This window comes from Peromyscus eremicus, chromosome 1, assembly GCF_949786415.1.
Source record: "Peromyscus eremicus chromosome 1, PerEre_H2_v1, whole genome shotgun sequence".
NCBI classification, from domain to species: Eukaryota; Metazoa; Chordata; class Mammalia; order Rodentia; family Cricetidae; genus Peromyscus; species Peromyscus eremicus.
Window position 1 is genome coordinate 76,462,909 of NC_081416.1, and position 16,580 is coordinate 76,479,488.

The 16,580-nt window shown below is 53.5% G+C and overlaps 2 protein-coding genes across 3 annotated transcripts; both read left to right on the forward strand.

The window, feature by feature from the left end:
* Window positions 1-1,900: 1,900 nt before the first annotated feature.
* On the forward strand, window positions 1,901-10,218 carry Spns1 (SPNS lysolipid transporter 1, lysophospholipid). The gene is made up of 12 exons (XM_059267174.1): window positions 1,901-2,978; window positions 3,092-3,157; window positions 4,695-4,831; window positions 5,855-6,006; window positions 6,274-6,340; window positions 7,373-7,518; window positions 7,753-7,908; window positions 8,202-8,391; window positions 8,750-8,815; window positions 9,031-9,129; window positions 9,363-9,534; window positions 9,875-10,218. Exons 1-12 carry the CDS (start codon window positions 2,738-2,740, stop codon window positions 9,967-9,969), a joined length of 1,587 nt encoding a protein of 528 aa, XP_059123157.1. The 5' UTR covers window positions 1,901-2,737; the 3' UTR covers window positions 9,970-10,218.
* A 100-nt stretch (window positions 10,219-10,318) lies between these two features.
* On the forward strand, window positions 10,319-16,038 carry Lat (linker for activation of T cells). 2 transcript variants are annotated; one of them, XM_059267188.1, is made up of 12 exons: window positions 10,319-11,092; window positions 11,273-11,300; window positions 11,399-11,433; window positions 11,666-11,753; window positions 11,899-11,963; window positions 12,047-12,076; window positions 12,158-12,221; window positions 12,292-12,386; window positions 15,217-15,279; window positions 15,378-15,440; window positions 15,537-15,638; window positions 15,798-16,038. In XM_059267188.1, the coding sequence occupies exons 1-11, from the start codon at window positions 10,990-10,992 to the stop codon at window positions 15,629-15,631; spliced, it is 729 nt and encodes a 242-aa protein (XP_059123171.1). In that variant the 5' UTR covers window positions 10,319-10,989; the 3' UTR covers window positions 15,632-15,638; window positions 15,798-16,038. The 2 variants fall into 2 exon arrangements, with proteins under 2 accessions (XP_059123171.1, XP_059123166.1); XM_059267183.1 differs by lacking the exon at window positions 12,047-12,076.
* The last annotated feature ends 542 nt before the right edge of the window (window positions 16,039-16,580 follow it).

The following is a 16,580-nucleotide window of genomic DNA, read 5'->3' on the forward strand; positions in this document are numbered from 1 at the left end:
CTTTATTGTCTCTGTTCTCAGATGAGTGCCTTTCTGTTCCTCTTCTCCCATGCCCTGTCTGCAGTATATACACAGGCCACTGCCTCATACACAGGCCACTGCCTCCCTCCTAACCCTCTTCAGTCTGTCTGCAACCGATTGTTAGCTTTTCTCAAATGCAAATATGATAATATTGATTTTTTTTGGGGGGGGTCAGAGACTCATTAAATAGCCCAGATGGCTTTAGCCCAGATGGCCTCAAATTCAAGTGATCCCCTGCCTCAGCCTCCTGAGCACGTGGGACTATAGGCGTGTCTCCAGTCATGATTTTCATATGAATTGAGTAATAATAAAATGCAGTCTATTATGTCCAGCTTCTAATTTAACAGTGTTTTAAATTCTTAGTTTTTATTACATTTTTATTTTGGGTGCATGTCTCCTGTATGAGATAGAGGACAGCTTGTGGCAGTCAGTCCTCTTCTTCCTCCATTTGAGTCATAGGGATGGAACTCAGATTGTCAGCCTTAGCAGCAAGTATTTTATCCTCTGAGCCATCTTGCTGGCCCTTAAGTATTTTGAGCTTTGTCTCTATTTATTATCATCACCATCATCATCATCTCGTCCAGGCTAATTTATGACTCTTAATACAGTCCAGTCCTCAAACCCTCAAAATTCTTTATTTTTAATTACTTTTAATTTTTTTTTTTTTTTTGGTTTTTTTTTTTTTTTTTGGTTTTTCGAGACAGGGTTTCTCTGTGTAGCTTTGCGCCTCTCCTGGAACTCACTTGGTAGCCCAGGCTGGCCTCGAACTCACAGAGGTCTGCCTGCCTCTGCCTCCCGAGTGCTGGGATTAAAGGCGTGTGCCACCACCGCCCGGCTACTTTTAATTTTTTTTGAGACTGGGTCTTATGTATCCAAAGCTCATCTTCTTACTATTGCTGTGTATCAAGGAACATTTTGAACTTGCAAGCCTCCTCTCTCTGCCTCCTGCCACTCACTGGCGTGGCTTATGAGAGAGAAATGAACCCAGGGTCTCAGCCATGATAGGCAAATATGCTATCAACTGAGCTACATCCCCGACTCTGGAAGTGGAATTGCAAAGCAGTGCTTTCATAGGATTATAGTAAATTTTTTTTTTTTGTTTTTTGTTTTTTTGGTTTTTCGAGACAGGGTTTCTCTGTGTAGCTTTGCGCCTTTCCTGGAACTCACTTGGTAGCCCAGGCTGGCCTCGAACTCACAGAGATCCACCTGGCTCTGCCTCCCGAGTGCTGGGATTAAAGGCGTGCGCCACCACCGCCCGGCGGATTATAGTAATTTTTATTCAGAATGTATGTATATTAAGAAAAACAAGCAATCTGGGGCAGGGGTGGCGCCAAGTGGATCTCTGTGAGTCTGAGGCCAGCCTGATCTAAAAAGTGAGTTCTAGGACAGTCAGGGGTACATAGAGAAACTTTGAAAGAAAACAAAAGAAAAACTAAAAACAAGAAAAAAAAAAAGCCTCAGGCACTAAGATTAGAGGCTTGAGCCACCACACCCAGTGGGATTGGCTTTTGTTTGTTTTGTTTTGACGGGGTTTCTCTGTTTAGCTCTGGCCGTCATGGAACTTGCTCTGTAGACCAGGCTAGCCTCAAATTCAGAGACCTGTCTGCTTCTGCCTCCTGAGTGCTGGAATTAAAGGCGTGTGCCATCCCTGCCTGGCTTTCCGTGTCAGGCGCTGCAGTTCTTTGGTTCTGAGCCCCTGCCTACCCTACAGGAGAGACACCAGAGGGCGCGAGGACTCCAGTCTTGGTTGCTGGAGGTAAACTCTTTGTGGCCATACTGGTGCGTCCTCTTCCTTTTAGTCTGCGGGAATCTTTTGTTTGAGGCAGGGTCTCATTCTGTGGCTTCCACAGAACTTCCCGAACTCGCTATGTAAACCAAGCTAGCCTTGAAGTTGCAAAGATCCGCTTGCCTTTGCCTTCTGGGACTAAAGGCATGCGACACCACGCCTGACTCTATAGGAATCTAAATATCCACATTTTGTAAAAGCTTAAGATTGGGAACTAAAAGGGCGCAGCTGCTCTCCGTTATTCATTCAACGATTTCTGAGCAATGAAGCCATCACAATCACCAAAGAAGAAAGTGGGAACTTCTCACTAGCATCTGGAGAGTTGTATTATTTCCAAACCTTTGTGATTCACTATCTCGTGTGATGACAAGAAGCCGCATAAATGGGCATTCCCTCTAAGGCGCTCGATTTTGCCAACTTGCGAGGCCCCCTGGAGACTGCTGGTGAAAGTGGGAACAGGCGTCGGGTTGCCATGGTGCTTGGCTGTGTGCAAGAGCCCAAGAAGCCTTGGAGGCTTCCGTAGTCGGTGGAAGGTCACGTGCTCAATCCTTTCACCGGGTGACTTTCTCCGGTCGGGCTCCGGTGTCACATGACCTGCTCTGGGGCAACATGGCGACGGCCGTGGTGCAGCGCCGGGACTGAGCGACAGTGAATGTGGCGCGCTCCTTCCCAGGGTGAGGAGAGCATCAGCGTGGGGAGGGCGACTGGGTCCTCGTCTTCCCGCTCCTGTCCCCAGCGTCACCTGCATCTCACACGACCTCTCTGTTGGAACCAGAGGGAATGACGAAGCCCAGGGCTTTTCCCAGTCGTGCTCTGTGCATTGGAGCACGCTCCTAGCCGGCTGTGGGCAACTCTCCTCGCGATCCTTTCGCTAATCTCCTTCCGTCGGAGGTGGGACCAGAGCGTGGGCGGTTGCGTTCTCCTGGGACCATGGCGGGGTCCGACACAGCGCCGTTCCTCAGCCAAGCTGATGACCCAGATGACGGGCCAGCGCCTGGCCACCCGGGATTGCCGGGGCCCATGGGGAATCCCAAGTCTGGGGAGCCCGAGGTCCCAGACCATGAAGGCCTGCAGCGCATCACTGGTTTGTCTCAGGGCCATTCGACCCTCATAGTGGCGGTGCTGTGTTACATCAACCTCCTGAACTACATGGACCGCTTCACCGTGGCTGGTAGGCACTGCTATTCGAAAGAAGGGACGTGGGGAAGGAAGCAATTTCCCAGGATGGGGCCCCCTCTCCGTGCTCTCCTGAGTTTTTTTTTTTTTTTCTTTTTTTCTTTCCAGGAGTCCTTCCAGACATTGAGCACTTCTTCAACATTGGAGATAGTAGTTCTGGCCTCATCCAGACTGGTGAGTGAGGCTCCTGCTCACACAGCCACTCGACTTTTGTTGCCTCAACTGGGCCTACATACATGCAGGTTTGCCTAGTGAGGGCTTGTTGGCCAGAGCTCCCGGAGGTAATGGACTGTCCAGGGCTGGGACGTGACATTTACAGAAGGAGCCAGCTGCTTATTATGTGATGGCAGGCGACACGCTCACCTTCTCTAAGCCTCATCTTTCTAGTCTGTAGAATGAAGCTAGTAATAAAATGGGCTAATTCTTTGGACTGGTGTGAGGACTAAGAAATGCCGGGTGTGGCACCTAGTAGGCACCAGTAAATATAGCAAGAGCACTTGGGGGGGGGGGCGTTATTTCTCTCCTTTCTTTCCGGGAACCCACTATATGCCAGGTCCCAGTAGAGCACCTTAGAGGTGTGGTAGCCCTATAGGACTTTGGCAAGGCCTTTCTGCCTGCTTATCCTTCTACAGCTGAGCAGTAGTGGTGTTCTTCCTGCTTTGCACGGGGAGTTAGCTTTTATTTAGATTTTATAAGCAAACTCAGACTTTGAGGAGAGTTAGGATTTGCCCAGGGTCACATAAGCAGATAGTGTTTGTTTTCCTGCCCCAGGCCCATGCGGAACTGGAGGCACTTAGGTGTGGAGAAGTGAGAGTGAGGTCTTAGGTCAAGGTGGTGTTGAGTTAGAGAAGCAGCCGACCTCCCTAGATGGTTTCATTATCCATCCTGCTTTTCATTCAACACGCGTGAAGTGAACACTTGTTTTGTGCTAGCTTGTGGGTTAAATGACACTCACAGTCGTGGCCCATGCAGGAGCTGACATCCTCCTGTGCCCGAGGGGGTTAATTAAAACAGGATAATTTCAGATGGATGAGTGTGAAATGTAAAAATGTAAAAGAAAGCATACAGCAGGTGTTAATCCTTTAATCCCAGCACTTGGGAGGCAAAGGCTGGAAAACTATGAGTTCAGGGCAGCCTGTGTACATAGTGAGACTTTCCCTCCCACTCACCCACCCAAAAAAGAGAAAAGAAAAGAAAATGGGGTTGGGAGGGATGGTAGTCTGGGTAACTGTCTGGGTTGGAATCTGAAGCAGTTGAATTTTGTGAAGCTCAGGAGAGAAGTGAAAATGTTGCTTTGAGGGGACATTGAGTGCCGAACCCTAACGTATTGATCTTGGCAGTTGTCGTGAAGGTGCGGGGAGGGAAAGAGGAAGGGGTGGATTAGACAGGACACAGTGCGTCTGGTGTGGATGTGGATTTTGTTTCAGGCTGGGTGGAAGGAGGGACATGCCAGCAGGACGATCCATTCTATACGGGACGTTTTGGAAAGTTGTGAAGATGAGACTGGGTCGCCCCCCCCCCCCCCCCCCCCCCCCCCCCCGGCTCTGATGGGCTACAGGGTTGGGATGGGAATGGTGTTCATCAGGGAAGAGGAGGGTGGGGATCTCTATTTGGGCATTTCTATACCCTGCTCCCTAACTGGAATAGCAGTGGGGGAGGGGCTGGGCAGCAAGGGACTGGAACCGGGCTGTGACTCTCTTCCTCCCCCCAGTGTTCATCTCCAGTTACATGGTGTTGGCACCAGTGTTTGGCTACCTGGGTGACAGGTACAATCGGAAGTACCTCATGTGCGGGGGCATTGCCTTCTGGTCCCTGGTGACACTGGGGTCGTCCTTCATCCCCAGAGAGGTGAGGCCCTGTGCTTTCTCCCCACTCCCCGTCCATGTTTGCTGCTGTTCTTCGGAGCCATTTTGGATTGAGTGTGGGGGAACCTCTGTAGTGTCCTGCTCTGCGCCCTCTTCCACATTTTCATTGCCTGAGTTAACCTGCCCGCCCTCTCCTGCCCACTGTTCCTGAGCTTTCTTCCACTCATCACTTGCCTGTCCCCTAACTCTCCCACTGCACACCTAAACACTGTTTTTTTTCTTCACCATTGATGTCTGTGCAATGGCCATTGTCCTCTCCCTTCCTGGGACCGGGCTTCCTCTTAGGGCTGGTGCTAGTGTGGGTGAGAGGGCAGCCCGGGGCAGCTGTCGCTTGGCCTGCACTTCCTCTGTCCACCCACCCTCCAGTGCTGCCCCTGCCACTCTGCTGGCTCTGTAGACCACAGTGTTTCCCTGGTTACTTCATGGGGCTCTCCTTCTGGCCCCGTTCCTGGGAGCCTCTGACACGGTGACCCACTTCTTCCTTCCCAAAACTCAGGAGACACATGATGCCCCATGTTTCCCTCCCAGTTCCCTGGCAGATGCTTTTCTGTGTCTTTGAAATCTTCCCCTATCTGCTGTCCTCAGCCCCAGGCAGCCCTAGTGCCCTCGGGTGATCCTGTGCCCTGGCCTTAGTCCAGGTGCCTTTGGTAAGCAGACAGTCCACAGGCTAAGATCGGTATTCACCATTGGGGTGGGTCCTAGGTGGGAGGAAAAATAGAAACCCGAGATTTATTTTGCACCTACTGAGTGCAAAGCCCTCAGAGTACCATGTGAACAAACTGTTGTTGTTCCCCTTTTGCAGATGAGGAAACTGAGGCTCAGAGAGGTTAAGTTATTTTCTCAAAGTCACAGCTAGTAAGTGGAGCCAGGATTCCAGCCAGGTCTGTGTGATTCTCGACCCAGGCCTCTCTCACTGTCCCTCTGCCTCTCCAGCACTCCCTGGAGAGGTCTCCTGGGAGGCTGGCTCCAGGGTGGGATGCCACCTCCCCCATGTCTCCTTTCCCAGCGTTTCTGGCTGCTCCTCCTGACCCGGGGCCTGGTGGGGGTCGGGGAGGCCAGTTACTCCACCATTGCGCCCACCCTGATCGCCGACCTCTTCGTGGCAGACCAGCGGAGTCGGATGCTCAGTGTGTTCTACTTTGCCATTCCTGTGGGCAGGTGAGTAGGCTGTGGGCGGTCCTGATGTGGAGCGAGGGCTTGATGGGGCATTTGTTTTGTTTTGTTTTATTTTTTGAGACAGAGTTTCTTTATGAAACAGTCCTGGCTGTCCTGGAACTCACTTGGTAGTCCAGGCTGGCCTCAAACTCACAGAGATCCGCCTGGCTCTGCCTCCCGAGTGCTGGGATTACAGGCGTGCGCCACCACCGCCCGGCTTGGTGGGCGTTTGACTGACCACATGTGACTCTTCTCTTTGCCTTCCCACAGTGGTCTAGGCTACATTGCGGGCTCCAAAGTGAAGGATGTGGCTGGAGACTGGCACTGGGCTTTGCGGGTAAGTCTGGTCAGAGTTTGGGGAGTCAGCAACCTTACTGATCTCCCTTTCTTTCTTCAGATATTCCCTTTTTTAACTCTCTTTAAAAAAAAAAATGTGCTGGGTGGTGGTGGCGCACACCTGTAATCCCAGTACTCGGGAGGCAGAGGCAGGTGGATCTCTGAGTTCGAGGCCAGCCTGGGCTACCGAGTGAGTTCCAGGAAAGGCGCAAAGCTACACAGAGAAACCCTTGGGGGGGGGGGGGAGGTGTGTGTGCATGCCTGACCATGGGAGTCAGAGGTCAACTTTAGGAAGTGTTTTTTTCCTTCACCTGAAGGTCCTGGAGATTGAATTCAGGTTGTCAGGCTTGGCTGCAAGCCCCTTCACTCACTAGGCAAGCTCCCTGGCCCATACACTCCTTCTTTGGGGCAGTGCTCATTGTGCTGAGCTGAGCCTCAGCAAGCCTGGTCCTCAATAGGGAGCCACAAGTCTTGCTGCAGATGTAAAGCTGGAAGCCCCAGAAAGGGACAGTATTAGTGTTCCTAATGGAAAGTGGAGCTGACCCAGGACTCCCGTGCCATCCCTGGATTCGCTCGTTTTTTGTTTCCCCATGTTAACTTTATTCCGAAGCAATCGTCCTCAACTGAGCAACTTGGGCACCTCAGACCCTTGAACAATAGTCGTGAGATGGTGTCCGACTGGATGAACGTGGGTCTCATACCCATTATGTAATCAGTTATGGAAGGCCGGAGAGTAACAGCCCTTTTGGTTCAGCCTTAGATCCAGTTTGAACCGTGTGGACTGAGAGAAATTTGGTTGGGGGTCCTTGAAGAAAAATCAGGGTGCTGTTGCCAGAAAAGAAGCAAACCTAGGCCTGTAGAAACAGGACGTCCCCGGTGGCAAACCTTGCTAAGCCGCAGTCCCAACTTCTCTGAGCCAGCCCTTATGGAGTTTAAGACCTGGGGAGCTAAGCTGTCTGTCCTCCTCATTCTCCGTGGCCCCAGAGGGTCAGTATACCCCTGCCCTGCATCCCAAAGCTTGCTCTTTCCCCAGGTGACCCCAGGTCTGGGGGTGGTGGCTGTTCTGCTGCTATTCCTGGTGGTACAAGAGCCCCCAAGAGGAGCTGTGGAGCGCCACTCGGGTTCACCACCCCTGAGCCCCACCTCATGGTGGGCAGATCTGAAGGCGTTGGCACGAAAGTGAGTTTACCCCTTCCTTCCATATTTCAGGCCTCAGAGGGCTGCAGTCTTCAACAGGCCGAGTTTTGTGTCCTGCCAGGAAGCCATATTTATGGCCAGACCCAGGCATTGCTGCCCACCCGAGGCATTTGCCTGAGATATAGACGCAGGTCACATCCAACTCTGACAGTAGAATAAGCCGGGAAGGGAGGAGAGGACACACCCGTGGCTCTGACTTCCTCCCAATGTCCACAGTCCGAGTTTCGTCCTGTCTTCCCTTGGCTTCACTGCCGTGGCCTTCGTCACGGGCTCCCTGGCTCTCTGGGCCCCAGCGTTCCTGCTGCGCTCCCGTGTTGTTCTGGGGGAGACCCTGCCCTGTCTCCCTGGAGAATCGTGCTCTTCCTCTGACAGGTACGTGGGAGGGGCTGGGCAGGGTGACTGCGGGTAGAGGGATATCAGGGGGATTCGGACTCGGGGTAGAAAAGTTTGAATTCTGACTCTACCAGCTACCTCCACTCTTGGAGTCTCAGTTTCTGGTTCTGAGAACCATGTGATGAGGAAACACATTGGCTCTGAGGTTCTGTGCTGGATGGATTTGGGTATGAGGGCAGTTGGGGTGGACTGTCCTCGCGGGGTCAGAGGGCCTCACAGGAAGGAGAAGGAATCAGGCCGGGGGGAGTCTCATCTTTGGACTCAAACCCTAGTCTCATCTTCGGACTCATCACTTGCCTGACTGGAGTCCTGGGCGTGGGCCTGGGTGTGGAGATCAGCCGCCGCCTTCGCCGCATCAACCCTCGGGCTGACCCGCTGGTCTGTGCTACCGGCCTCCTGGGCTCTGCGCCCTTCCTCTTCCTGTCCCTGGCCTGTGCCCGAGGCAGCATCGTGGCCACCTACGTGAGTCGGACACCAGGGGTCTAGTGGGTATCTATCTCTGCACGGGGGCAGGAGGGGTGGCGTGGCCTCCCTGGGCACCACCATGGCCATCGCGGATGACGAGCAGCAGCTAACTGCGTGTGCAGAGTCAGCCGGCAGAGTAGTTCAGAGCAGACTGCAGGTGGAAATGTCTCCTTTCAAATCCCAGCCCTGGGCCTTCCCAGCCGGGGGCCGCTGGCAAAGCAGCGTGACGGTGCTGTCTCCTCCCACGTGAGGCGCTGGTGCTGAGGCTAGCCCCTGCCTTGTGGGGTGTGATGGGGACTAAGTGAGTGAATGCCTAAGCCTGGTCACGTGACTCTCTCCCTCTTCTGCCATCCAGATTTTTATCTTTATTGGGGAGACCCTGTTGTCTATGAACTGGGCCATCGTGGCTGACATCCTACTGGTGAGTCGCTGGGCAGAAGAGGCCGAAGGGAGCAGGGATCGAGGCCAGGTGGTGGCACTCATTCTGAATTCTGGCCTTTCCCCTTCAAACCTCAGCTGCCTATGTATGTCAGAGTCCAGCCACAGAGGGGCCTCTGGGCCTGCCTCGGGCCTACAGTGGGCTTTGGCCGTGGTTTCTCTGGGACCCCTGCTGAGTTACCCCCTTTTCCCTCCTAGTATGTGGTGATCCCAACTCGACGCTCCACCGCTGAGGCCTTCCAGATCGTGCTGTCCCATTTGCTGGGCGATGCTGGGAGCCCTTACCTCATTGGTCTAGTGAGTACTGTCCTTGGCTGGGATGGGATGGTTTTGGGAACCTGGTACTCCGTACCCCGGCAGCTGGCCGGTGGCTGGTGATATGAGCTTAGGTGGATGGGATAGCCTGGCCTAGTTGGGCAATAGTCACCTTTGGCACTTTTTGCCTTAGCGCCTCTGGTGGATGGGAAGGAGGTTGTGCAAAGGTTTTACCTGAGGGGCTATGGGGCTGACTCTTTTGTCCGTCCCGGCAGATCTCTGACCGCCTCCGACGGAGCTGGCCTGCTTCCTTCTTGTCCGAGTTCCGGGCCCTGCAGTTTTCACTCATGCTCTGTGCTTTTGTTGGGGCACTGGGTGGTGCGGCCTTTCTGGGCACGGCCATGTTCATCGAGGATGACCGCCGGCGGGCTCAACTCCACGTGCAGGGTCAGTGAGGGCCACTGTCGCCCACGGTCACCATACTGCCTGTCAGTCTGTCCATCTGTTGGCTCATCCGTATGCACCCCACGGCTCTTAGTCCACAGCTCTCCCTCCACTCGGGCTATCCCATCCACCCAGGCCCATGCCACCGGCCAGGGCTGAGAGTCCCAGCTTCCCGGTACCATCCCACTCAGCTTTGAGTCTGTCTGGAAGTGTGCCAGGCTTTCTGTCTGTACAGTTTTGAGAACTTGGGCTGCCGCCTCATCTGTGCCCTCTGCCTGTTTGTCCTCCTGTCCCCTTGCTGGCTCTTACCCGATTGTCCCTGGCTCCGACCCCTTCCCCGCAGGTCTGCTGCATGAGACGGGGCCCTCAGATGACCGGATTGTGGTACCTCAGCGAGGCCGTTCCACCCGGGTCCCCGTGTCCAGCGTGCTCATCTGAGGAGCTGTTACCCAGCCACAGGTGCACCACAGCTGGCCCTGGGCCCACCCCAGGAGGTGCCCAGGAGGAAGCCCTCACCAGGCCCAGGTCCAAGGAGGAAGCCCTGGGATATGTCCCCGCTTCCAGACACTACATAGGCAGTCCAGGGAAGAGATGGGGGTCCAGAAATGGGGGTTGTCCTGTCTACTAGGGCAGCCCAAGGGGTTTGGTGCTATTTGTAATGGAATAAAATTTGTAAGCAGACTGTGACTGGCCGCTTCTCTCTCTGCGGGTGCCGTTGGTTTCAGGGAATGTCCGTGGCCTCAGGACTCACTTAGCAGGGCAGTCGGGTCACCCTGTGGGTAGGTCCCTGTCTTCTGGGCTAGGTGATCTGGAGGACTGCTCTTTTCTGGGTGAGTTGCTTCAGTGTGACCGTGACTCACTGTGGTCCCTGGAAGTTGCTCTCCCAGAGGCTAGCCTGGGAGGTGGGGGCGGTGCCACCCTTGCTCCACACAGTCCTCCCACCCAGGCATGGGGGGGCGGACACAGCTGGCCAGGTCGTCTCCCTTCCCAGTGGAGGGGTTGTCTCATCCTGCAGCCTGAGACCCTTCCTTCACACAGTCCCTCTGCCTCCTCCCCCTTCCCACAACTGGGTGGGGGTGAGTGGGCAGGGGGCAGGCGCAGCCGGCTGAGGAGCCTGATGATTTCCTGCCCTCACCACAGCTTCCTGTCGCACGCGGGTGGTGAGGAGGAGAAGAGGCAGGCGGGGAGCAAGAGAGGGGCAGGTACAGCTGGGCACAGGGATCGCGCGTCTGGTAGCTGGGGCACAGGCCCCAGCTCAGGCTCTGAGCCTAGAAACTGCCGGCCCTGATCTCACACTCAGTCCAGCAAGGAAGTGTGGGGGTCGTTGAGCCCCAAAGGAGGACGCAGCTGCCTGCCGCCGCCGGATCCCAGGCTGGGGCGCGCTCAGTCCCACACCCCTGCTGCCGCTCCGCCTGGAGGGGCCGCAGCGCGGCAGGGTCTGGGGCAGGTGCTCTGCAGATGGAAGCAGACACTCTGAGCCCCCTGGAGCTGGGCCTCCTGCTGCTGCCCCTCTTGGTCACGCTCCTGGCTGCCCTGTGTGTGCGCTGCCGTGAGCTGCCAGGTAAGTGGGGAGCTCTGGGGTACCGGGTGCTGGGCACCCCATTGGATCCTCATGCCCTCCCCAGCCCCTGGCTCCCTCTAACTGTCCCTACCTCAGTCCTGCTGGGCGGGATGGGACGGGACTGAGTGTCTTTGTTCCCGGTGCACCCTGATCCTGCCTCATTGGCCCTCTCTCCTCCAGCCTCCTATGAGAGTGCCTCCACAGAAAGGTGAGTCCCATCCCCCCGTGTGTTTTCCCTTTGTTCTGACGGAGGGCTTGGGCTGGGGCCCTCTTGGGCCTCTACCCAAGCTGCCTCTTTCCTACCAGTTTGTACCCAAGGAGCATCTTCATCAAGCCACCTCGTGAGTTCAGTGTCCTTGGCCTTCCTTGAGGGTTCTTGGGAGTGTGCCTTTGTCCTGCTCACCCTAAGCTGCCTGTAGGGCTATTACCTGGGATGGGTTGGGGGAAAGTGGGAGCCCCCATGCCTGTTTAGGACATGGTTTTTAGGGGTACATCTGTCCTTAGGGGCCTGGACATGGGTCGGGGGTGGTGGTGTCTGGAGTCATTCCCTCAAGCTTGGTTCTATGTCCTCAGAAATAACCGTCCCCCGAACAACTGCCACTTCCTACCCTCTTGTTACTTCCTTCCCACCCCTGAGGCAGCCAGACCTGCTCCCCATTCCGTGAGTACCCCTCAGCTCCCTCCCTCTGATCCACTGTGCCTCCTTCACCTTCTAGGATGGGGGGGGGGAGATGGTTTTTCCCCTGTTGCAACCCCGCTTGCCCCAGAGTCCTACTTAGACCTGGTCCCTGACCTTTGACTTCCAGGAGATCCCCACAGCCCCTTGGGGGTTCCCATCGGATGCCATCTTCCCGGCGAGATTCAGAGGATGGTAAGCGTGCACAGGGTTAGTGGGCTGGGGAGAGGGTGTGCAGCCTGAGCTGACTCCATCTTCCTCCCCCTCTCTCTTTGAAGCCAACAGTGTGGCGAGCTACGAGAACCAGGGTGGGTCTAGGGTCTGGGGAACTGGGCGGGGTGGGGAGGCTGGATCTGTCCCAGGTCACGTTGACTTCTCATTCCTCACAGAGCCAGCCTGTGAGAATGTGGATGAAGATGAGGACGAGGACGACTATCCCAATGAGGGCTACCTGTGAGTGGGGAGGGGGGAGAGGGGGTGGAAGTTGGGGACCCTTTCTCACCTCCTCATTCCTTCCTTCCAGAGAGGTGCTCCCTGACAGCACCCCTGCGGCCGTTCCTGTGGTCTCCTCTGCTCCTGTGCCCAGCAACCCTGGCCTCCGAGACAGCGCCTTCTCCAGTGAGTCAGGGTTTCTGTCACCTCCTTCCGCCATGTGCTGCTAGCGACACCTCTCTTCCCTCTCATTTCTGAGATGATCGCCGCCCTTCCATTTCCTCCTTCAGATGTTGGACTTCCTGCTCTTCACTTCGGATTGCCTTGCTTTTCCTTCCTTCCGCCCTCTTTTGTCTTACCGTTTTTTCTGTTGTCTAAGAAATTTCCTGACTCTTCTTTAACCCTTCCATTGAAATTTTATTTCTGGGTTGGATGCGAGGGCACCCGCCTATAACCCTGGCATCAGGAGTCTGGGTAGGAGGGTTGAGTTTGAGGCTAGCCTGGACGATATAGTGAGACCCTGCTTCAAAAACCAAAACAGCACTGCCACCAACAAAAAGAAAAGAGAAAAGTCATTTCTCTTATCTGAAAGCTCTTTTTGGGGGCTTCTCAGTGTTCTTTTTGTATAGTGCCCTGTTCTTGTTTCATGGAAGCAATATCATCTAATGTATCTGTAAGAACTTTGGTTAGAGGTTGTTTCTCTCTGTCTCTGTCTCTGTCTGTCTGTCTGTCTCTCATTCACACGCTCTCTCACTGAAGCTTTCTTCTGTTTATCATGTGGTCTTTGTTTCTCTTGGGCTGCGTCGGTCTCTTCCATTCCTGCTGTCCTTCCCTGAACTTCCCTTAGGGTTTGGTGATCTTTGGTGTTCTATCCTCTTCTCTCTGTGTAGCATGAGTGTCCCTTACCTGAAATACCACGATACAGATTTGGGAATATCTACAGGTATATAGTGAATTTTGTTGGAGATATATATATTCGTCTGAAGGTAGGATTTTGTTTTGTTTTGAGACAGGGTCTCACTATGTAGCCCTGGTTGTCCTGGAACTTGATATGTAGACCAGGCTGGCCTCAAACTCACAAAGATCTACCTGCCTCTGCTTCCTAGGTGCTGAGATTAAAGGTGTATGCCACTATGCTCAGCTTTGGAGGTAGTTTATGCAAATTTTAGTTAATCTTTTGTGGCATTACACCAGTACCTCAAAGGTTTGGGATTTGGGAATATTCTGAATTTTGGAGTTTTAATTCAGGAATACCCAACTTTCTGTATTTACCCTAGACTATTATGTCTGTACCCTAGCTCTGTTTGCTTTGTTTTGTTTCAGGCAGAATCTCACTGTGTAGCCCTGGCTGCCCCGGGACTTGCTTTGTAGACTAGTCTAGCCTTTAATCCATAGAGATCCAATTGCCTCTCTCTGCTGGGTGCTAGGATTGTAGGCATATTCCACCACACCTGGTTCTATTTGTAGTCCAGATTTCTAATTTGTCATTTCTCTCCCGAACCCCGAGACTGTTTAAGTGATTCTTTCCATCCATCCATCTATCCATCCATCCATCCATCCATCCATCATTCATCCATCCATCTATCATCCATCCATCATTCATCCATCTATCATCCATCATTCAACCATCCATCATCCATCCATCATCTATCCATTCATCCATCCATCATCCATCTGTCCATCATCCATCAATCATCCATCCGTTCATCCATCCATCCATCCATCCATCATCCATCCATCATTCATCCATTCATCCTTTATCCATTCATCCATCCATCTGTCCATCATCCATCCATCCATCCATCCCCTCACTCATTTCCTGGGTATGTCTGCTGGGTTATGTTAGGGATTTAGTGAGTCAATTCAGCAAATTTGTAAAGATAAAAGAATCATTTGCTAGGGCCAAAATGACTAATTTTAAGTTCATCGAGAGGTACTGTCTCAGTGGACTGAGGTGGAGTGGATAAAGCCTCCACGTGTTCATGGGTGTGTGCATCTGCATAGCATACACACAAAGATACTAACAGAGGTACTGGTACCTGAGGACTGACTTTATGCCCTTGTAGTATACATTAACTCATTAAACCTCACAGTTCCTGGGTACTCTGCTGACTACCCCCTTCCTTCCTGCCCCTCACTTCTGTCTCTGTACTATGCTAGGGTTTATTTTTTCATTTCTATTGACTGATTGATTGACATAGTCTTGCTATTGTGATGCCCAATTTGGCCTTTAACCCTGGAGCTCAAGTTACCTCCTATCTCAGCTTTCGGGGCCCACAAGCATGTGTTGCCATACCCAGTGGGTTTATTAGTAGATACTTGGTAGCACATAGTGTATGGCAGGCTCCATTTTACTATTTACTGTTTCAATCCTCACAATAGTCCTGCGGGGCAGGTCCTGATATGAACTTTATTTGACAGATGAGGAAACTGAGTCACAGAGTGTTTAGGTAACTTATCTGAGGTAACATAGCTGGTTGGTGCTGGAACTGGGATTTGAATCAGGATATTTGGCTCCAAAGCCCAGCTTGTCTACATGCTCATACAGAATCCAGGCAGCTGTGAAACCAGAAAGCAAAAAGCCACGTAACAAAGTGAGTGATATGTATGGGCCTGGGAAGGTGTAGTATGGGCAGTGGTAGTAATATTGAGAAGCCAGACAGGTCTGATGAAGAGGGGACACCATCTGGACCAAGTGTGCCATCTCTTCCACATGCCACCAAGATGTCTGTCCTCTGAGCTCCTTTGATCCCTGCTCCCCGCCTACTCTCAGAGTCCCATACTGTCACTGTTTGATTTTCCCCAGTGGCTCTGGTCCAGTGGATCTCTGTCCACCTCCATGGCCCTTGCCCTTCCCAGGCTTCTCCTGCATATTCTCTCTCTCCTGTGGGACTGCCTTGGGGGAAGGCTGTGTTTGGAGGCCTCTGGGAACCAGTGCCTGGCTGAGGGGGGCCTCTGGGAGCCAGTGCCTGGCTGAGGGTCTTCTAGTAACTACACTGCAATTTCTGTCCTACAGTGGAGTCGGGTGAAGATTACGTGAACGTCCCCGAGAGCGAGGAGAGTGCAGAAGCGTCTCTGGGTAGGTGACTCTGCACTCTGTGTACGGCCCATAGCCTCTCCCACCCTCCACATGGCCTGCCCTTCGCGCGACTGTCCGTCTTGATCTGTCCCCCACAGATGGGAGCCGGGAGTATGTGAATGTGTCCCAGGAGCTGCAGCCAGTGACCGGGGCTGAGCTGGGTGTGTATCGAGGTGTAAGGGGGCAGAAGCTGGGGAGCTGCCTTCAGCAGAGAGCCTGCAGGCTGAACCCCAGTCTCCTCTGTCTCTCCCTCCCAGCCACCCTGAAGTCCCAGGAGGTGGAAGATGAAGAAGAGGAAGGAGTGGAGGGAGAGGAAGCTCCCGATTATGAGAATCTGCAGGAACTTAACTGAGAGCCTGGTGAGTGGCCTCTGTCCCCACCCCTGCCTTGGGCCTTCTCTCCAGGAGCCCCTTCCTGGCCACCCCCAATGGTTAGGCACGTACTTGGTGGCCTGGGTACCCGGTTGGTTGCATGATCCGGTGACTCTGCCCCCGTCTCCCCGCCCTGTTGTGTTTCAGCTGCAGCCATCTGTCCTGGAACTAGCCTTGCTGGGAGGGCAGAACGGGGCAGCTGGAAGTAACTCCAAGAGAGTCCCATTTGAGCTCTGCCTTGTCAACAGTCTGAGAATCCCCCTAACTTATTGTCACTTTGGGGACCAATCTGTGTCCCCGGTATTCTGCATCTTCTGACGAAGCCTGAGAATGAATCTAGTTCCTGCTTGACTCTGTCATGGAATAAAGGCCGTGATGGCCCAAAGTCTTCCTTTTGTTTTTTTGTTTTTATTGAGGCAGGGTCTTGCCGTGTAGATCAGGCTGGCCTTGAACTTGTGGGTGATCATCCTGCCTCTGCCTCCCTGGTGCTGGGAGTACAGGTGTGTACTGGTGTGCATAGCTGTCAGCAGCTCTGTTGGCTGTGGGGTCCTGGAAGGCTGAGTGAAGGTGGTGTTGGATTGAGGACCGTCCTTTTCTTTGTGGGATGTTTGTGAATGTGGGCATACATGACCTGTAGGTCTAGGAGTGAGTGTGTGTGTGTGTGTGTGTGTGTGTGTGTGTGTGTGTGTGTCCAAGTCTGCATCACAGGGGCCCAACGCCCTCTTAACTGTCTTGGTTTAAAGGCTGTAAGTGACAGAAGACCATGACTTGGACTTAGCCATTTTTTAAGTGAGGCCTTTGACCCAGCCTGGCCCTTTTGGGGTTCAGAATGTATCTCCCCACAGATAGTTCATGGACGTGCAGCTGTTCATTGTGACAGTGGCAGATCAGGGTACAGGGCACCTCTGAGTGGGAGTGTGTGCCAGCAGC